This window comes from Heterodontus francisci, chromosome 46 (genome assembly GCF_036365525.1).
Source record: "Heterodontus francisci isolate sHetFra1 chromosome 46, sHetFra1.hap1, whole genome shotgun sequence".
In the NCBI taxonomy this organism is placed as follows: Eukaryota; Metazoa; Chordata; class Chondrichthyes; order Heterodontiformes; family Heterodontidae; genus Heterodontus; species Heterodontus francisci.
In genome coordinates, this window is record NC_090416.1 from 12,009,076 (window position 1) to 12,030,961 (window position 21,886).

At 46.6% G+C, this 21,886-nt stretch overlaps 1 protein-coding gene and 1 long non-coding RNA gene across 8 annotated transcripts in view; one reads left to right on the forward strand and one right to left on the reverse strand.

Moving 5' to 3' along the window:
* shc1 (SHC (Src homology 2 domain containing) transforming protein 1) overlaps positions 1-21,886 on the reverse strand; it is a 96,015-nt gene that overhangs the window by 67,108 nt on the left and 7,021 nt on the right. For 2 of the 5 annotated variants that reach the window (XR_010971102.1, XM_068022507.1), the window contains exon 1: positions 12,903-13,137. The exons of 1 other annotated variant lie outside the window; for it this stretch is intronic. Coding sequence is in view for 2 of the 4 variants with exons in the window: in XM_068022507.1 (XP_067878608.1) it covers positions 12,903-12,968 (66 nt within the window). In the remaining 2 variants the exon portion in view is untranslated. Of the gene's footprint in view, positions 1-6,067; positions 6,159-12,902; positions 13,138-18,204; positions 18,294-21,886 lie in introns of those variants that run through there. 2 more of the 5 variants (XM_068022508.1, XM_068022510.1) reach the window with 2 other exon arrangements.
* LOC137356761 (uncharacterized) overlaps positions 1-21,886 on the forward strand; it is a 53,723-nt gene that overhangs the window by 26,896 nt on the left and 4,941 nt on the right. Inside the window, exon 3 of one of the 3 annotated variants that reach the window (XR_010971103.1) lies at positions 2,186-2,602. The exons of the other annotated variants lie outside the window; for them this stretch is intronic. This is a non-coding gene — a long non-coding RNA (uncharacterized lncRNA). Of the gene's footprint in view, positions 1-2,185; positions 2,603-21,886 lie in introns of those variants that run through there. 3 annotated transcript variants of the gene reach the window in all.

Sequence of the window (21,886 nt, forward strand, 5' to 3'; positions counted from 1 at the left end):
CCTCTTTTGACTGTGTCTTGTTCGAATACAGTCTCTGTTTGCCACTTAGCAGAGCGGCTGAGGTTTCGCCAAAGTCAGATCAGCACCCCAAGAGCAGCTTTCAAATGTTTTCTGCCTTTTAGTTGGGCTGTAGAGTTCTGTTAAAGGACCAGGAACCTCCCCGTGCCTTTTTCTGGGGGGGTGATGGGGCAGATAACCAGGTGCTCCCCAACTGTCCGAGGTCCAAGATTCACAGTGGAGTCCAGAACAAGAGGGCAGAATTAGATAGTCTCCCTAACAGAAGTCTATCAAGGGAGATGCAGCAAAGACCAGCCATGCTCCAATAGAACAGAAGAGCCTCGAGGGGCTGAATGGCCTCCTCCTGTTCCAACTTGTCCCAGCTCACTGTCTTTCGAGTGCACATTGTGTAGCAAGGGACAACATGGAACCACAGAATCAGAGTGGTACAGCAGAGGAGACAGCCATTCGGCCCATCCAGTCTGCGCCAGCTCTTTCAAAGAGCAATCCAGTTAGTTCCACTTCCCACCCCACCCCCCCCCCACACCATCCCCTCAACTCCTACAAGGCCACAAACAAATCCCACTGTCTACACGGTTAATTTATCTGCACCTGCCCATAGATTAGCAGCTTTATCGAGTTCAATTTTAGAACTTACAGTGGCAGGAATCAAACTCAAATTCCATGTCACTACTCCAGGATTGTTACTGCTACACGACTGTACCCAAATATCTGGTTCACATCACTCCACCACGTATTGCTGACACCTACAGATTGCGTGTTGTGATTTAGGATTTAATCTCTACCAATGAGGCAGCAGTGCTGGAACAGCCCTGTCGCGACTGCCAGGCCCACAAAAACATAGCCCTCGGTGCATATCTATGGTTTTTCAGGTAAACAAGGATTCACAACGGTGTCATGACCACAAATCTAAACAAAAGGACTGTGAAGTAGCTGAGCAGGAAATTCCACAACCAGTGTATGTGTTGGTTTTACGAGGTTCCCTCTGTAGTTGGTTCTCCATTGGGTTTTCTCTCATTCCGCACAACTGAAGCTCCCTGCCCTCACTTCCTTGCTTGGACCAGTTCAAGAAACACACCTCGCTATTGCACCGTGCCAAAAGAAACGAAGCCCAACGTTAGCTCAAATCATTACTGTGCCATCACTCAGCTACTTCCAACACTGCCACAGAGCTGTGTTTAATTGAAACCTCACTATTTTGAATAGAGTTTTTTTTTTAAAAGGTGGGAACAGCCAGTCCAATCTCCCCCAGACTAGCACAACGGGCCAAGTCAGAGCCAGTACAACATACAAGGAGGCCATTCCACCCATCCAGCCCATGCCAGCTCTCTGTAGAGCAATCCAAATCCGTCCCATTCCCCCACTCCATCCCTGTAACCCTGCAAGTTTATTTCCAAGCATCCATCCAGTATCCTTTTGAAATCCTCGTCTCCGCTTCCACCACCTTTGTGGGCAGAGAGTACCAGGTCATTACCACCCGCTGTGTAAAAAAAACTCTTCCTCACATTCCCCCCCACCACCACCCCCCCCACCCCCAAATATCTCGTGCCCAAAACCTTCAATCTGTGTCCCCCAGTCCTTGAGCCATCAGCTAATGGGAACAGTTTTTCTGTGTCTACCTTATCTAAACCTGTCATAACCTTGTACACCTCCATCAAATCTCCCCTCAATCTCCTTTTGCTCTAAGGAGAACAACCCCAGCTTCTCCAACCTAACCTTGTAACTAAAATCCCCCATCCCTGGAACCATTCTGGTAAATCTCCTCTGCACCCTCTCAAGGACCCTCACATCCTTCCTAAAGTGTGGTGACCAGAACTGGACACAATACTCCAGTTGTGGCCTAACCAGAGCTTTATAAAGGTTCAGCATAATTTCCCTGCTTTTGTACTCAATGCCCCTATTTATGAAGCCCAAGATCCCATTGTTTTGCCAAGTGTGGTGTCGAGAAGGCCAGAATGGGATCAGGTTCAAATCCAAGAGTTAGAGTTGTTCCAAGCTCTGACTCACCTACAGGTTGGTAAGAGAGAGTAGCATTGTTATTGGACAGGTGCTGTAAGCCAAGCCAAAAGGAGGTGCTAGAGTCAGCCTTGGGATCTCAGAGCCAGAGGTGGGAGAGAACAGTGGGAAACAAAGGGGAAAAAATTCAGGTTTCCATTTTCAATTGCAGGGCTGAAGTATTGGTGTCATGAAGGTTGGTTACAATGCCCTCCATGATGCACAACTGCTAGCCCCCGGAGAACCGCACAGCAGCAGGAGCAAGATAGAGGAGATCTGAAGATTGAATCTGAACATTAAAAACCAGCCAAAAATGAAAATGTGTTTTATTTGGATGTTTGGCACAGCGGGTGGGAGCTTAACCCGAATCGGAATGTTTGAATTATTCAGCAGCACTGCAGACAGAGGACATCGTTGCTGCGGTTCATATGCAGATGTGGAAATCATTCTTTGCTCAAGCCTTGGTAATAATTAAGTAACGTGAATGCCGACAATGGATATGATCCAGTCAGTCAGCGAGAAACAAGATGTTTGCCCTGAGGCAAAAAAGGATAAATATTTAACTAACAGCAATCAGGTTGATCTTTTGCCCGCCTCCTTGTAGTCTGGATACAGAGCAGCACTATTTGGTGGAGATGTTAAACCCCCCCCCCCCCCCCCCCACCCTACCAGCCTACCCCCTCAATCCAGGACTTGCAAGGCGGTAGGATATACTTTTTTTTAGAATCCATCTTGAAGAGGGTAAGCAAAGTCTAGTTTTTGTCCAATGCATTGTCATAATGACTACCTAAAAAAAGGAAAGCTGGTTTGATCTTTCCAGAACCCCTAAGGAGACGAATCATTCAGAGTCTGATCGCAGTGACATCCAGAGTGACTCCATTTAACTTTGTGATGCTGGTCCTGCAACCCTGTAGCTAGAAAGGATTAATCTGAGAGCGTAAAGAATACCGCCGACCATGATGTAAGAGATCACATGTGAGAGAGACTCTAAGATAGATGCAGCACGGCTTTGGAGGAGTCACGCAGACAAGTGCTAAATTGTACAGAGTTATCAGAGTTATAAAAGTTTATGTTCTAATTACTCCAGGCTAAGGAATCTCTCTATGCTAGACCAACTAAGTGGCAGTGTACCAAACAATCATACAATATGATCAGCAGTGAGATCGAGAATAGGGGTTCTTACCATGCTATACCCAGAAGAATGATTTGAAGCAATTATTTCAGAAGGCTGACCTGGAAAAAGCACTAAACCTGCAGGACCCGGGAAGAGGCTGTGGAAAAGCTCCAGAGCTCCAGACACGGACAGTCAGGGAATCAGTGGTAGAAATCTGTCTGGCGAGCGCAGAATTCGAGTTGGAGAACCAAGCGATGTTGGAGGATCCGGTGAGCAACCTCACAAGGGGGTTGGAAAAAAAAATAAATCCATCCCTAGCTAGGCACCAAGATTCAACAGAAGCGTCCAGAAAGCATGTTTTTTTAAAAAACTTGTTTGTGGGATGTGGGCGTCGCTGGCTAGGCCAGCATTTATTGCCCTGGAGGTGGTGGTGGTTAGCTGCCTCCTTGAACCGCTGCAGTCCATGTGGGGTAGGTACACCCACAGTGCTGTTAGGTGAAACAGTTGATGCTTTTATCAATGATCTATACCAGCTAACTGAAGGATGTGAATATGGGAACCTTAAAGCAGAATTAATAATTGTAGGTATTGATGGATCCCTATCAGATTTATTGCAGTCTAAAGATGACCTCACTCTGGACAAAACTATTCAGCTGGTGAGACAAGCTGAAGTCCAGAAGAATAGAGCAGTCCTGAGAGGTGAAGAAAGACCTTGGTTCAGGAAACCTCCAGCAACCATACAGTTCCTTAACCAGAGGGCTGTGAAAGAGGCACCAAAAAAAAAAGGTACACTGTGGGGATAAAGTGAAAGACACCATTAAACCCTGCCAGCGACACGGTTCCAACAGTACCCACAGGCTCCAACAGTGTCCTGCAAACAAAGCAGAATCCTTCCACTGTAAGAAAATAGGGCGCTTTGGTAAAATGTACAGTACTAAAAACGTCAACTCTCACAAGCTCAAAAGAGAAAACATTGAAGAATAGAGTGGTTAACAAAGTTAAACAGCCTCTTTCAGGAGAGCAACCAAAACACTATCTTGGCAAGATCAAGGATCCTAATAAGACATTTTGGTCTGCAGATATATATGGCAACGGACATATCACTAATTTTAAACTCGGCACCGGAGCGAGTGTAACTGTCTTGTCAGACAAAGTGCTGTGGTTATCAACACATTCTCTGCAACCAACAGAAACTCAGTTACATGGCCCAGGAGGGGTTGAACTGGAAGTAAAGGAGAAGCTACAGACAACACTCCAGTACAAGGGAAAGAAAATATGAGAAACACTATGTCCTAAGGAAGCAGGAATTCTTGTAATGACCTTATAAAAGCAAGTACAAGCAGTTAAGCAACAAGAATCCAAGAGTCACTTCCAAGAAGAATTCCTGAAATTGTTTACTGGTCTAGGCAGACTGAAGACCGAATATAGGATTACTATGCGAAAAGATGCAAAAACCTGAAAGTCTTCTCACGCCTAGGAAGATTACACACCCACTAATGAAGCAAGTCCAACATCAACGAGAAGACATGACCAGGATGGGAGTCACTTCTCCTGTTACTGAACCTATACAGTGGTGTTTGGGAATGGTTTCAGTTCCTAAACCAAATGGTGATCTTCGTATTGTGTAGACTTAACTCAACCTAATAAGGCTGTGGCACGAGAAGGCCATTCCATGCCCTCAGTGGACAAGAGCTTGGCAAAGTTGTCCTCGCTCACGAAGCTTGACGTGAATAGTGGGCTTTTAGCATGTTCCATTGGATAAACAGTCAAAGTTATGGATAACCTTCATTACTCTGGAAGATTTTGTTCTAACCGTCTACCAGTCGGCATCATGTCAGCACCGAAAATATTCCACAGAACGATATTAAATAGTCTACAGGATCTTGAAGCTATAATATGCCATGTGGACGACATCTTAGTTCACTGAGAGTCCAGCGAAGAACATAACCTAAGGGTTAGAGCGGTTTTGAATCGTCTGCAGGACAAAGGCCTAACACTCAATGAGAAGTGCGAATTTTCAAAAATGGCCATTCATTTTTTTTCAGGACACATAGTCAGCAGTGACAGCATAACGGCAGACCCGCAAAAGACGAGAGCCATGAGCGAATTTCTACCCAACAAATTCATCAGGCACAGATGCAAGATGAAGAATGCATCTATGTCCGCCAATACTGCGAGCAAGCTTGGCCACAATACAGTCTCAAGGGTAAGAGGATGAAAATCTTCAAGCACAGAAGACATTTTACCACAGTGGATGATTTGATGGTATATGAGGAGACACTGATGATTCCAGAGTCACTCAGAGCAGGTAGCATGGACAAAATACACCAGGGTCATATGGGCATAATGAAATGTACAGCATGGGCTCAAGTGTCTGTGTGGTGGCCAAGAATATCGAAGGAAATAGGAGATATGATTTCAAATTGTCACGTATGTGCAATTCACAGACAGGACTATAGATTACTTTTCAAGGCGGATCGCGGTTTAACGCATGTACACAACAACTGAAGCAGTCATTCGCAAGTTACAAGAAATCTTGGCAACACATGGTATACCTGACCAGATGACGTCTGATAATGGACCACAATTCGCAAACTACTACTTCAAGCACTTTGCGGAAAACAGTGGATTTGTGCGTGCAACAAGTTCCCCATGGTATCCACAATCTAATGGAGGTGGTGAGTGAGCAGTCGGAACTATTAAAGCACTGTCGAAGAAAAATCAGGAATTTCAAACAGCACCTGCGCACTACAGAACTAATCCACTGTTGTGCAGATTAGCACCTTGTGAGAACTGTTAATGGGAAGAAAACTTAGGACACAACTTCCAATTTTACCCAAGAAATTACTTCCAGGGCTACAAATCTAGGATTATCAGAGAGTTCAAGACAGAGAAGTCTTACCAAAAGAAACAAGCCCATAATTCTAACAGGAAACTTACCGCAGTTGTCTGAATGGCAAAAGATATGAGAAGCAGACCAAATCAGAGAAGGAGCAATTGTCCAGAGAGAGGAGTATCAACAGCGATCTTCTTTACTCAGAACTTCAGAAGGTATGATACGAAGAAACAGAAGGAATCTTATTCCTGTATATCAAAAACGCCAACTGGTCATGCATTTGGACGAATCAGATGTTGAACCTAAGATTCAGAAAACACCGGATACTATAAAACCTCAGTGAAGGCCGTCCAAGTCGAGAAACAAGTGTTCAGAGAAAAGACTACCAATCTTCTGCATCTGACGACAACAAGATCAGGGAGAGTTGTGAAGTCTCCTGACAGATTGAACCTATGAAGTCAGAGACTTGGCAGGAGATGGGGTAGTATGTAAGTAAAAAGTGAATGTATGTAAATACATATCCAAGACTTGGGGAGAGATGCATTTTAAGGGTCTGAAAGGGTTAATCTGAGTGTAAAGAATATCTCCTACCATGATGCAAGAGATCACGTGAGAGAGACTTGTAGATAGATGGCGTGGCTTTGGAGGAGTCACACAGACTGGTGTGAAGTTGTACACAGTTATAATGTAATAAATGTTAAGTGTTCTAATTACTGCAGACTAAAGAGGCAGCATAGCAAACAAACATACAACACAACTGTCTGGGTACACCGTATACCTTTTAGCGAGTTCCCCTGGAGTCAGCTGGCTATGGATTAGCTCCCATCCACAGCTCAAACAAAAAGGCCTTACTCCCGTAATCATCGCACCATCCTTCCTTGGCCCGACACAATGTCAGCCTATCCCTGAAGTGGCTCCTCAAACATCACCAACCCCACACGAGGTTAAAACCAAGTCTCAATTGGAAGTGTTCCAAAGACTGCCCATAGTAACCATCCCCAAAATTTCCAGGCAACTAGATGTTGCAAGAATTCCGTTCTTTACAATAGGCGCAAAGAACAACCGCTTTAAAGGCCAAACTTCGGTAGCTTGATCATTGACAGGAGGGTGGCTCTCGAGGGAGCACTTATTGCGGGTGCGTTCTCTTCAGACCCTCTGCGCCTGGGCCAGGGACTAAGTGTTAAAGCCACTTGGTCTGACCCTCCCCAAATTATGAGGAGACACTTGCTGAGCACGGATCTACAATACTGTGCCAATGCACAAACACAACTGCACTGCGGGATCACACTTAGTGGCACCAACAGTCATGAGGAGTTGTGACATTGAAGTTGACCCAGTTTGGCAATCTGAATAGTCTGCCCTTTTTTTTTAAAAAAAAACCCACCGGGAACTAGAGTTTGTTATTAAAAATCAACAGTACAGCCACAATATTAGCAAGTCCACTGACAAAGGCCAACTGTGCCTGGGCATCACAAATGGTGGAGCCATGCTTGCAGCCTGAACTGACTGACACTTGTTGGGATTGAGAGGCGGTAACTTGTTGGGATTGAGTGGCCAATGCAGCACGATTCCCAACAAATGGGCCTCACACGACCAGTAGAAACACCTTTACTAAGACTGGCGGACAGGAAAACCGTAGGGACTAGCATGGCCCTAACACCATGCTAAAGCAGCTTGACATAAAAGGAGAATTGGATGAGAGAAAGGACTCGTTTCTACAGCACCTTTCATGACCTCAGGATGTCCCAAAGCACTTCACAGCCAATTAAGTACCTTTGAAGTGGAGTCACTGTTGTAATGTAGGAAACACAGCAGCCAATTTGTGCACAGCAAACTCCCACAAACAGCAATGTGATAATGACTCAGATCATTTTTTTTTTTAAACTGATGTTGATTGAGGGATAAATATTGGCTCCAGGACACCGGGGGAGAACTCCTCCCCGCTCTTCTTCCAATAGCAGCCGTGGGTCTTTTACATCCACCCGAGAGGGGCAAATGGAGTCCTTGGTTTAATGTCTCATCCAAAAGGGAGCACCTCCGGCAGCGTAGCAATGGGAGCGTCAGCCTGGATTTTGAGCTCAGGTACAAAATGAGTACCATTTAGTGGGTGGGGTGAGAGAGGTGCTATCTCAAGTGAAACTGCACAAGCATTGACCCAAACGAAACAGGTAGATAACCCACCCTCTTGATTCTGAATATTGTCATGAACCATCGAGCAGAAAAGGAAGATTAAAAATGACCAAAAAAGGTTAAAATAGAGGCACGTTGGTGCTTTAATCGGAGCGCGTATCGAATAGATATGCCTTGGAGAGCAGAAACATATTTACATTGGCTAATTGATTCTTACTGAGAACACAAGAGTACCAGATATTTATAGACCAGTCTTATGACGTGGATTTTAGCAGCCATGACATATTTTGAGGTTTATTCAAATGTCTATTATTTCGCAAGTAGACAGGATTTCAGAAAGTTCCACCTTCCTTTTAAAGGTTATTTCGACCTCACCTATCATAGACTGAGCAATACATTTGCTCTTTAGTCCAACCTGATGGCTTGCTCGTTCTTCACAAAGTTTCTAAGCGCAGTGGATGCACTTTCAGTACTGAGTGCGCGCTGCGCTGACAGGTGACGCCATCTTTCAGCTGAGACATTAAACCAAAGGCACTGTCGACCAATCTCAAGAGCGGGGGAGTTCCCCAGACTCCTGGCCCACACTCCAGCATTAACCAGCGCCAAAAAATAAATAAAAAATTTAAATCGGACCTTCGCGTGTGCAAACTGGCTGACATATTTACCTACAGAACGACACTTCAAAGCCGATTGGATGCAAAAACGCTCTGGGAAGTCCTGAGGAGGTGAAAGACGCTACACAGACGCACATTCTATTACATTAAACCAGCCTCGACGAGGCAGACAGCAGTGGCACAGCTGATGTCACAAGGCTGGTCCTGCATGATGCCAACTGGCAGCTATTTCACAATAGGTAGGCAATTTGATTGCGTTGCAAAACAAACTGAGGGGGTGGGGGAAGGAAGAAAATTCAGAACTGGACTCCTCACAAGTACAGGCACAAAGTGAAGCTCTGACTAACTGTCTAAATGCAAGGCGCTTGGTAGTGTGTCTGGCTTGGCACTTTGAGCAGCTCACTCCCACATTCTGCCGAGCACCAAACTACAATACACGCAAGAGTGCAGCGCGCTGTGCTGATCGTTTAGTCAGCAGGCTTAGAGCACGGGACATCGGCTGACTGCACCGAGACGAGACACCGCTTATCCAGCCTGGAAGCAAAACTTACCAATTTACAATGAGACACTGCAGAAGTGGGCACTGAGACCTACACGGGTCACACACACGCTTATCAGGTACAAGCGAGGTGGCAGTTTTTTTATTTAACGCACCCTGTGTGAACACACAAGCCCCAATTACCATCGCACTAACGCAAAAATCAGTGCAAGCCAGGGCAGAGTAAGCCAGCACAAATGCATATTTGTGAAGTGATTCACTTCCCTGTCACTCTGGCCCCAGCCCCCAGGAACATCTGGAAACATTTTTGCATGCCGAGGAGACCGTTTCAGGCTCCATTTTAAGCGGGCTGGATTTTCTTCCCTCTGAAGCTCCCTGTGGCACCAGGGCAGTTCAGAAGCAGTGTGCCCCGTTGAAGCACTGGCCCTAGGCACCTTGCCAGCAGGGAATGGCGGTTCAGTCTTCCCAAAACTCTTGAGTGCGGAGAGGAAGAAAAGGAAACCAAAAGCGAGCCCCTCATGAACTCCTTCAGCAGGTGGCACAGAGCAACACGGGCACAAACCCTTCTCTGAGTGGCCCAGGCAAGAACGGAGAAAATAAAAGACATTGCACTTCAAAAAGATAAAAGGGCAAAATGACAACAAAAAAAGCTACAAACTGCAACAACAACTTGCATTTATATAGCACCTACAGTGTAGTAAAACATCCCAGGGTGCTTCACAGGAGCGTTAATCAGACAAAATTTGACCCCGAGCCACATAAGGCGATATTAGGGACAGGCGATCTAAAGCTCAGTCAAAGAGGTCGGTTTTAAGGAGCGTCTTAAAGGAGGAGAGAGAGAGAGACAGACAGAGAGGTTTAGGGAGGGAATTCCAGAGTTTAGGGCCCCAAGCAGCTGAAGGCACGGCTGCCGATGGTACAGAGATGGCAATCGAGGGGATGCGCCAGAGGCCAGAATTGGAGAAGCGCAGAGATCTCGGACGGCTGGAGGTGATTGCAGAGATAATGAGGCCATAGAGGGATTTGACGACAAGGACGGGAGTTGTAAAATTGAGACGTTGCTGGATCGGGAGCCAGTGTCATTCGGCGAGAACAGGGGGTGATGTGTGAATGGGACTCATTGCGATTTAGGATATGGGATGAGCAGGGTTTTGGATGAGCTCAAGTTTATAGAGGGTGGAAGATGGGAGGCCGGACAGGAGAGCATTGGAATAGTCGGAGCCTAGAGGTAACAAAGTCGCGAACTAACATCAGGCCCAGGTACCAGAACAAATGACTATTTCCTTCCTCAGTATGGAAAGATATTACAGAATCACTGAATTTATACAGAGCAGGTGGTGGCCATTCGGCCCATCGTGTCCGCACCGGCTCTCTGAAGGAGCCACTCCCTCAGTTCCATTCCCCTGCCTTCTCCCCATAACCCTGCACATTCTTCCTTTTCATATAACTGTCTAATTCCCTTTTTGAATGCTTCAATTGAACCTGCCTCCACCACGTTCTCGGGCAGCGCATTCCAGACCTTAACCACTCGCTGTGTGAAAAAGTTTTTCCTCATGTCACTTTTGCTTCTCTTACCAAATACTTTAAATCTCTGCCCTCGCGTTCTCCATCCTTTCACGAGTGGGAACAGTGTCTCTTCTCTGATTATGAGACCCCTCGTGATTTTGAATACCTCCATCAAATCACCTCGCAACCTTCTCCAAGGAAAACGGTCCTAACTTCTCCAATCTATCCTTACAACTGAAATTCCTCATTCCTGGCACCATTCTTGTGAGTCTCTTCCGTACTCCTTCCAATGCCCTCACGTCTTTCCTCAAGTGTGGTGCCCAGAATTGGACGCAATACTCCAGCTGAGGACAAACAAATGGCATTGCACAGAGGGAATAGAAGGGAGGAGGGAAAAGATGCACACACAGGAAAAGTAAAAGAGTGGCCTGCATTTTGCTTGGGCTGAGAAGTGGAGTTATTTCAATGGAAACAGTGATGTTTCGCAGAAAGCAGAAGTGAGCTATGTGTGCATAGCTAAAAGAGCAATCAGTAGACAGGGCTGCTGGAACTCAAATCAGAATCAACAGCACGGGGCTGCAAGGCTTTTTCCGTTGTTAATAAAGGTAACAGCAATTAGTGAGGCATCGCTAGAAATTGAATCATGGGCGAGAAGCTAAGATTTACATTTTTTTTTAAATCCTTTCCTGGGCTGTGTGCGTTTCACTGATAAGGTCAGCATTTGTTGCCCATCCTGAACTGCCCTTTACAACTCAGTGACTTGCTCGGCCATTTCAGAGGGCATGTAAGAGTCAATCGCATTGCTGTGGGTCTGGAGTTACGTGTAGGCCAGACCGGGTAAGGACAGCAGATTTCCTTCCCTAAAAGGACATTAGTGAACCAGATGGGTTTTTTTTTAAAACAACAATCGATTATAGTTTCATGGCAACATTACTGAGACTAGCTTTCAATTCCAGATGTTTGAATTGTTTGAATTTAAATTCCACCAGCTGCTCGGCACTAGCCTGGGCCTCTGGATTATGAGTTGTGACATTACCACTACGCCACCACCTCCCCTCTGTTTTTTTTTTGGACTCCCCCCCACCCCCCCCTCCCCCACCCCACAAGCAGAAACATCTTTTCCATGTCTACCTTAACAAACCCCTTCATAACTTTTAAAGAATTCTAATAGGTTACCCCTCAGCCTTCTCGTTTTTTTTTTATAAAAGAGGAAAAGAGACCCATTCTTAATCCTGCTGGGATGGAAATTCGTTTGAAGTAGTTTTTGGCCTGAAATAGGTGTCGCACTTTGAGCATGAGCCAGAAGCCAAAGGCTTGAGGCTTTCTAAAATTCAGGGCCGATGAGCATATTTCTGCTGAACTACAAGTGCCCATCGAGCATCCAGATGTAGAGCAGCAGTTACACACACACAAAGTTGAGCCGGACACCTCTCCGACAGCAGCCCTCAGATTGGACCCAGGAGGTGGCATGGGAGGGAACTGAACAGGAGGGAGAGGATCAATTAGGAGGAAGGATCTCATACAATTATTAGAACCCCCCCTGCCCTACCCCCCTCCCCCCCCCCCCCAAATGTACTCACAGGGTTCAGAAAACATCTGCAAACCAAAGAAATGACTCAGATTCACACACAAAGATACAAAGCATTTAGAGCACAGAAACAGGCCATTCTGCCCAGCAGAAACATAGAACAGCAGGAGCAGCTCCATACAAGTGTTTATGCTCCACACGGGCCTCCTCTTATCCCGGTTTCATTTCACCCCATCGACGTAACCTCTCCCTTATGTTTATCCAGCTTCCCCTTAAATACATCTCTGCTATTCCCCTCAACCACTCCCTGTGGTAGCGAGTTCCACATTCTCACCACTCTCCGGGGCAAGAAGCTTCTCCTGAATTCCCCATTGGATTTATTAGTGACTGTCTTATATTGATGGCCCCCTAGTTCTGCACCCCCCCCCCCACAAGGGGAAACATCTTCTCTACATCTATCAAACCCTTTCATCATTTTATAGACCCATCAGGTCACTCCTCAGCCTCCTCTATCCTCGAGAAAAGAGCCCCCGGCCTGTTCAGCCTTCCCTGTTAGTTATAACCTCTCAGTTCTGGTATAATTCTAGTAAATCACTTTTGCACCTTCGCTTGTGCCTCGATATGATATGGAGGCTAGAACTGTTCACAGTAACTCCAAGTACCTGGGAACGACTGAATTCAGTCTGTTTCTCTGCCCTTCCAGAGGCACGACCTTGTGGGGTATTCATACTCCTCTCCGGTCACACTCCCTCTAATATGCTTCTTTGTCTGGGGAGGTATTTCCATCGTAGAAATTTGCAGCTCGAAGTGAACTTCAGACAGGTTTTTTTTCCTCATTTCAATTTCGGAATACTGCTATATCATCGCCTCCCCCAATTAACAATGCTAACACGGTTGAGTTAATATGAACTTTGCCCAGTAGTTGACGCAGTACAGTGAAAAAAAAAAGTAGTCCAAGGTCCACTTACTGACAAATTAGCCTCCAACACCCTTTTATAAAGCATCTTTAACGTCATAAAATGTGCCAAGGTGTTTCACAGGAGCGTTATCAAACAATATTTGATCCTGAGCGACATTAGGAAATATTAGGGACGGGCGACCAGAAGCTCGGTCAAAGAGGTCGGTTTTAAGGAGCATCTTAAAGGAGGAGAGGGAGGCGCGGAGAGGTTTAGGGAGGGAATTCCAGAGTTAGGGCCAGGCAAATGCAATGCTTGCTACTTCGATCATTTAGAGGGTAGGCGGGCAAGGGAACAAACAAAATAACATGGCAGGTCAGTCAACCCACTTACACCTCTACTGAATTCAACTCACAATCATTGTACCACAATATTGCAGCTGGGGGGTGGGGGGGGGGGGGGTGGGCGCGTGGGGGGGGGAAGGGTGAAGAAATAATTACATTTGGAAAGGAAGGGAAGAAAAGAGAGAGTGGAGGAAAGTGAATGCTTGACGTATTCAATGCTTTCCGCGGCTGCTGGTTTAGGCACCACCCCCCCACCCTCCCCCCACTCCCTCCCGGTGCACTGTGACCAGAAGGCTCTGGGTTCAGTCGCTGGTCTGTGCTTAGTCAGCTGCTCTGAATGGGGGCAGCGGATCTTAGTGCCTGGAAGCTACCCGACTGCGAGTGTACGTGTGGAGAGGGGTGGGTCAGGAAGTCTGCGATTCTGAGCAGGACACGGGTACGACAAGATCCTCAGAATCAGACTCACGATCCAATAGCTCGCCAGCACTCTGAGCTCACACATAAAGAACGGGAGCTGCAGCAAAAAAAAAAACGGATGGAATCCACACGTGCTCATGACTTCCAATTTACCATTTTAAGACTGACTGCCGAGTACAATTCGGGGCCATTCTGACTTGAGAAAACTGACTGGCATTTCAATAGCACCTATCACAACTTCAGTGCTTCACAGCCAACGAAATACTTCTGAAATGGGGTCACTGTTGTAACGTAGGAAACGGGGCAGCCAAATTGCACACAGCAAGATCCCACAGACAGCAATGCAACATGACCCATCTGTTTTGGTGACGTTGGTTAAGGGGTCATAGTAGTCGTGGCATCTTTTACATCTACCCGAGAGGGCAGACGGAGCCTCATCCGAAAGACAGCACCTCCGACAGTGCGGCACTCCCTCAGTACTGGCACTGGGAGTGTCAGCCTGGATTAAGAGCTGAAGCCCACGACCTTCTGACCTGGAGGCGAGAGAGAGCGACCCACTGACACTGACAAGGGGGCACTACTTTGCAAGGTTACCTTTGTTCAGAAATTCAGAACAGCCATATGAAGTTAATATCAGCCAGTATATGGTTAGTACCCACAGGCAGAGTGTTGTAAAGTCAAAAGACGATAACAGACACTGCCTTAGCAACTGTGATAAGCCGGGTCTAGTCTGGCACTGTGTCACTGACAGCTGTTCAACGTTAGGAGTTTCTCATTTCCCTGTGCAACATTGCAGACTTAAAGCAGAGTCAGACACTGCAGTGAGTCAAAGATGAATGGCTATTCTCCTTTAATTGCAAAACAAGTCTACACTTCCTGATTTTTCCCCCCAAATGGTTCAGTCTGCCTAGCTGAACGATTGCACTCTCACCCAAGTCAGATGGTTGTAGTTTCAAGTCCTCTCCTAATCTAGGTGGAGACGTCAGTGCTAGGGAGTGCTTCATTGCCAGAGGTGCCCAACTTTGGGATGAGACATTGAACTGAGGCCCCACCTGCCCTTTTTAAAAAAAAAAATGCTGTGGTCACTATTTAAAGAAAAGCAGGGGAGTCCCTGTTCTGGTCAACATTTATCCTCTAACCAACACCATCAAAACAAATCATTTATCTCTTCATTTGCGGGATCTGGCTTTGAGCAAATTGGTTCCCACGCTTCCTTATGAGACAAACACTGACTGCAGGGCTTTGGGTCTTCGCCAAGATGTAAAAAAAAACTTTACTTGTGCTCTGAGTATTTCTAGCGAGGGTCTAGAATGAAACTCAGCCACTGGTCCCTTGGCAACCGATCCTTCGGCCCTTCGCGACCTCTTTAGGGAACAGAAGGCTGAGGGGTGATCTGATCGAGGGCTTTAAAATGATGAAAGGGTTTCGATAGGGTAGACATAGAGAAGATGTTTCCACTTGTGGGGGGAGACCAGAACTAGGAGGGCCATCAATATAAGACAGTCACTAATAAATCCAATGGGGAATTCAGGAGAAACCTCTTTGCCCAGAGAGTGGTGAGAATGTGGAACTCGCTACCACAGGGAGTGGTTGAGGGGAATAACAGAGATGTATTTAAGGGGGAAGCTGGATAAACACGAGGGAGAAAGGAATAGAAGGATATGTTGATAGGGTGAGAAGAGGCGGGGGTGGGAGGAGGTTCCTGCGGAGCATAGACACTGGGATGGACCAGTTAGCCAAATGCCCTGTTTCTGGGCTGTACAATGTGTAATTGAGCATGTATTTTCCAAAGCCTAGAATTTATTTTAACTAGTCTCTGGACGCCAGGCATCTCCCCAATGAGTGTTAGTGTCAGTCCCATTACGTACCCAGAGCCTTAAATCCGAGTTTAACAGGAAGCAGTTGCAGATAATCTTGGATTGGATGTCAGGCTGGCAGCAGGAAGATGGTCAAGAGCTGGGTGACACCAGCATAAATGGTGACCCTGACCCCATGTTTTCCGATCTCATTTGGTAGCTCATCTTTACATTTGGTTCCAAATCAGCATCGGACCCTACCGGGCACCAGTTTTCAACATGGGAATGGTGCACGCCAGGTGAGTCAAACAGAAACTAACAGGTAGATTATTTTTTGTTAAAGACTGCACTACAAAAGCTGAACACACCAACTTCCAACACTGCTGAAGTACATTAGGAAAAGTTGAGTATAAGGGTGCGTCCATGGGACACTCAACCAACAGACAATGGGAAGGAATTAAGCTGCCAAGATAAGAGCAGAATTTGCAAACGCTGCAAGGCAAAGATAGAAAACACTGTAAATGCAGCTCACAACCGCAGCAAAAGCTTACAGAGAAAGAGGCCGTTCGGCCCACTGTGCCGGTGCCAGTTCTGTCAATCTGCAAGCTTAAAGAGAGATTAACATTTAAGGGAATCGACCTTCTGTCAGGACACAGACTCTCGTGTTGGTTACGTCTCCCCCCCCCACCCCCAAGTAGTCAGATCTCACCCACCTGGCCCCAGCCTGAACGAACCTCCAGCGGTTTTATTTCCAGACTGTGTTCATCAGTGAGAGAGTTGAACATGGCAAGCCGGCACTTGTGGCACAACAGTAAAGCAACTTGGGATGAAGGGACGCCACACGAAACATTGACCCAGCTTCCCTCGTTTTAAGCTGTGGGCAGAGCTGCTGCTTATTTTTAGCACTTGTGTTTATGTCAGAAACTAAACACCATGAGCCAAGTGGCCCAAGGCAATGACGTCGCTACAATCCCACCACACTACATAAACTGACCTATTAATGTGGTCTGGGAATGAGGAGAGGATTGGCTGGGTCCTCTAAGCCTGACCCACATCTCTCAATAACTGGAGCATCATAACTAGGCATTCCCCCCACCACCACTCACAGGCTTGTAAACAACTGAGAGGGGCAGTAAAACAGAAAACCCAGGTGTATTAAGGGAAAATACTGTGCAAAAGCTCTCCAAACCCCCTCCCCACATACTCAGGCGATCGAAACCAATCCAGGAGATCACATAGACCAAGATCATCTATAATCGCACCCCACGCAAGATCTGCCCTCCATACTCAATAACTGCTCAAGAGGCCCATATTCAGGTTATTTCCCTGCATTCGGCCATCCTGTAAAATCATGGGGACCACAACTAGTCTGGCAATCCCAGAGAATTCAGCCCACTCTTTGCCGGAATGGGCTCTCTCTTGCCACAAGCTGGGTAGCACAGCCCTCGCGACTGCCTGCAAGGTGCATCTGTGCCGCCAACCCCTCCCCACAATGGATTCCAAATACCACCACCATCCTGCCCCCAACATCCCAAAATACACAAAGGGGCATAGCCCAGTCACAACAGGTGACACTTGACCTCTGGAGATTGTACCTCGAGGCGCAACCATTTTAAATAGAGTTGGTTAAGAGGTGACTTAATAGAGGTTTTCAAGATGATGGGAGGTTTAGTTAGAGCAGAGAGAGAGAGAGAGAGAGAGAGAGAAAAAGACGATTTCCACTGGCAAAGGGGTCAACAACCAGACATCGTAGATTTAAAATGACTGGTAGACGGTCTAGAGGGTGAGATGAGAAATGTTTTCAGCAAGTTGCCGGGATCTGGAACACTTCACCAGAAGCGACGGTGGAAGTCGAAACAATTTCAAAAGGGGGCCGGACAGGTATTCGACAGGATAAGGAATTCGCCGGGTTACAGACAAAAAGCAGGGGCTGTGGGACCAAGCAAGACTGCTCTTCCAAACAGACGGGCCGCCTTCTGTGCTGCAGGTTTGTGTGAAATGCTCAGCTCTCCTCCAACACAGCGACCCACCTACCAACAAGGAAGGACAGTGATGCCCAACCAACAGAGCTACCAACAGACAGTCCTCCCTGACACACCATGACCCAGAGACCAAGACATCAAGTTGTTTCAACCCTGAAATCCGCACAGCTCCCAGCACAGGGGAAAAGCTATGCCACGAAACTGGACTGCATCGATGCACTTCCATATGTAAACTATACAATGGCTTCAAATGAGAAAGTTTAAACAGAAAGAAAAAGATGCAATTTAAAACCCACACAAGATAATTGACCAAACTGATCAAGGATCCTCTCTGACTTGACTCACTCATTTGACATAAACTTGGAAACGGGGCTGTGCAAAGACCGAACACAACGCACCCTCAAAAAGTGTTCTGCAAGTCATTTTTTGAGCGAAAAAAAAGGATGCATTTTAAAACCTTCACCGAAAACAGCAGGGGAAAGGAATTTGCAACAACCAAAAAAAAAACCCACACACAACGCAAACAGACCTGATAATCTCCCATGACTGTCAAAATGCAGCGCACAAGTGGTTAGAGGTACAGCTGTTCACAGTACAAGTCTCACTTTGTTACAGTCCCGTCTTCTCTGGAGAAACAGATGCAGAAGCATCATATGGCATCTGATCACGAGACCAGACACCCCCCACCACGGCCTCCTCCCCTTCATAAACACAACTCAAAAATATCATAACAGTACGCTACACTTGATACGAGTCAGCATCACTCGTGGTGATTACTGCAATATTAAATTACAGTTTCGTGGCCACATTATTCTGCTTCACTGAGTGCCAAACAAATACTATACATCTCCCTTTCTTTCAGTAGGGGACCAGACTAGTGCTGGACCTGATCCAGCAAAATAAAAAAATGCTCGTCTTCTAGTGTAAACGTGGAAGTAGTCTCCAAGCAAACAGGGCAAGTGGTTTCAATCTGAGTACAGAGAGCTGGGACTCCGCAAAGCTTTTTCTAGAAACACTAACCATTCATCTAATGGGTCAGATGGCAAATTCATCGAGTTTTTTTTTAAAAAACCGTACTGCGCCATACAGCCCAGGCAAGCCCGAGCCCGTGATGACTTACATGATCTCATCAGGACAGGGAGAGTTGGGGGACACACAAAACTGCTCTGTCTCTTTAGATTTGAAAGCACGAATCTGGCTGCTGACCAAAGACAGCATTGGACACTGTTCCGATGCAAATGACAGTAAGACAAGTCGATCAACATAAAAAAAAAATGCTTTGTATTGAAACAATTTCCAGCACGGAAACGGGCCATTCAGCCCAACAGCTCCACACCAGCACACATGCTCCACACAGTCTCCCAGTTTTTACTGAGAGGGTAAAATGACTGCCCCCGGTCTTCGCTGCATGCTGGGAGGCCTGAAACTAACTCCCTCTGTGGGGGAAGCGTGCGGCCTCTACTCTTGTGGAATTAGGTCGAGATTCAAATAGCCAGAGGAGGTGGTACTGCAAGGTGGCTGGAAACCACACCCTCGCCAGGCATCAATAGTTGCGAGAGGGGCACATCCTGAAAATGCAGCGATGGAGAGCAAGAGTCCAAAGGCTAAACCATTCCATCTGTGAAGTTGCAGAAGGTGCGAGAAACAGGGAGACACACTCAATAGGGAAGAAAGTTAAACAGGGAGGGTTACCCTCAGGCAAGGAGGCAATGAATACATTGGGGCCACACTGCATGGTTCAATTAGCCCAGAATATATTGCTTTTTACCTTCCAGTTGTCTCCCCCACCCCCACAATTCTGGATCATACTGACTGGCACTGATCAGATTTGGCACAGGCTACAGCACATCATGTCAAAGCACCCATTCTCTTAAACAGTCCATTGTAAGCAGGAATAGCATCACGGTGGAAACTGATCCCGAAACTAGACACATTTCATTGTCCATGTTAGCAAGGAGGAGGACACACAAACACCTAACAGAAGCTGGGTGGGAGGAAGTGATGCATATTTCTAAAGCACCTCTTTCCAAAGTCTCAAAAAAACCGTCACCTACAATAAATTACTTTTTAAAGTAACTGAAGGAATTTTCACATTTCTATAAGTTGTGTTTCCTCCTCCAACTTCATCCTCTCCCGTTGCAAAGCAACAACTTCCTCACTGGGCCACAGGTCCACAGTCCCAAGCAACCATTGTTCACGTGGACTCCTTGACAGAGAGCTCCACTGCATCAGCCCGTGGCTCAGTGGGTTGCATTAGTCCTGAGAGAGTGTTGATGGCAGAGTAACGAGCAGCTCTGTCCACATGGAAAAAAAAAACAGGCACAAAAATAAAATAATGGAAAAATAGCAAAAAGGGCCAGTCATGCTCTGAAATGGTTGAACTCGAGGTGGAGTCCGCGAGACCGTTGTGTGCCTAATCGAAAGATCAGGTGCTATGCCTCGAGCTTGCGTTGATGTTCGTTGCCACACTGCAGCAGGCCAAGGACAGCAACGTGGGCATGTGAGCAAGGGGGTGTGTGGAAATGGCAAGCAACCGGAAGCTCGGGGTGATGCTTTCGGACTGAGTGGAGGTGTTCTGCAAAACCCGAGGAGCCTGTTTTCTCATGTGGACGGAGCTGCTCATTACTCTATTAACTCTCTCTGGACTAATGCTTTGTCTTCACCACAAGCATTAACACCCTCTTTGCCTTTGTCCCAGGACGGCATTGTTACTTAATCTCTCCTGCCCTATCACACACCTTTTGTTCTCTTCCCCACCAACCTCCCCCTTCACTTGCTTAAAACCTAATTCTTTTCTAACCTTTGCCAGTTCTAATGAAAAGTCACTGACCCGAAACGTTAACTCTGCTTCTCTCTCCACAGATGTTGCCAGACCGGCTGAGGATCTCCAGCACTTTGTTTTTATTTTATATAGATGTATATTTTTCTTTTTGTGGTTGCCATTACGACCCATTTGACTCCTCTTCCATTATCTTGTTTTGGAGCCCAATTTCATTTGAATTTTTTTTTGCGTCACCGTCATTTTGGTTTGGAACCTAGCTGCTTTGAAAAAGTACGGAAACCATTCAGTGTTCACCTACTCTCTGCAGTGGGCATCTGGAGTGTCCAAAGCAGCCCAAGAACGAGCTTTTCTTACCGAGAGCTACACGACACAGTAGCAAAGCTACAATTGGTGGTGTGTGAGGAATCCAGACTTAGACCTGGTTCCCATGCCAACAACTTGCATTTATATAGCACCTTAACATAGCAAAGCAGCCCAAGGTGCTTCACAGGAGCCTTACCAAGGTTTGACACTGAGCCACAGAGATATTAGGGAAGGTGACCAAAAGCTTGGCCGAGGCGGCAGGTTTTGGGAAGCACGTTAACAGGAGGAGAGAGGGGCGGAGTGCTTTCGGGAGGGAATTCCAACGCTTAGGGCCCAGGCAGCTGAAGGCACGGCCGCCAATGGTGCAGTGATGGGAATCACAGGCCAGAGTTGCAGGAGCGCAGAGATGTCAGTGGGTCGGAGGAAGGGGGAGGCGGAGGCGGGGGGGGGGGGGGAGGGGCACAGGGACAGAGGGGACCATGGAGGATTTGAGAATTTTAAAAGGCGTTGCCGGACTGAGACCAACATAGGTCAGCAAGCACAGGGGGTTGATGGGTGAACAGGACTTGGTGCGAGTTACGATGCTGGTATCAGAGGTGTGGATGAGCTCAAGGTTAGAGGGTGGAAGAGGGGAGAGCACTGGAATACATAAACACCAATGAAATGAGCATTTCCAGTAGTTCAACCAAATGGCTGTGTGTGAGCCTCGACAGTGAAACGTTGCTGGGCTGATTTTAATCTAACTTCCACTGTTAAGTTCCCCTGCCTTATGCTTACGTTGTACTTCTGTGAATATTTAACTCGAGCCGGATTCCAAGGGTCACTTCTATTTGTTTAGCTTGTCAGCAGCGTGGCGTTTTCACACAAGCTCTCGACAATAAAAAAACCAGAACAGATTAAAATAAATATTTGATAAATGAACAATGAGGCTAAGAAACACGTCATGTGACGTATTGTGACCTAAGTGATGAATTTTTTCAAAATTTACAGTAATTACATGATATATTTTGTGCTTATACTGGTTTGGATTTCCACAATGCTGGAAAAGTTCAACATAAAAATGTCACGTGGACTCCAGACCTTAATTCCGAGGGAATCAAGGAAAATGGGGATAGGGTGGAAAAGT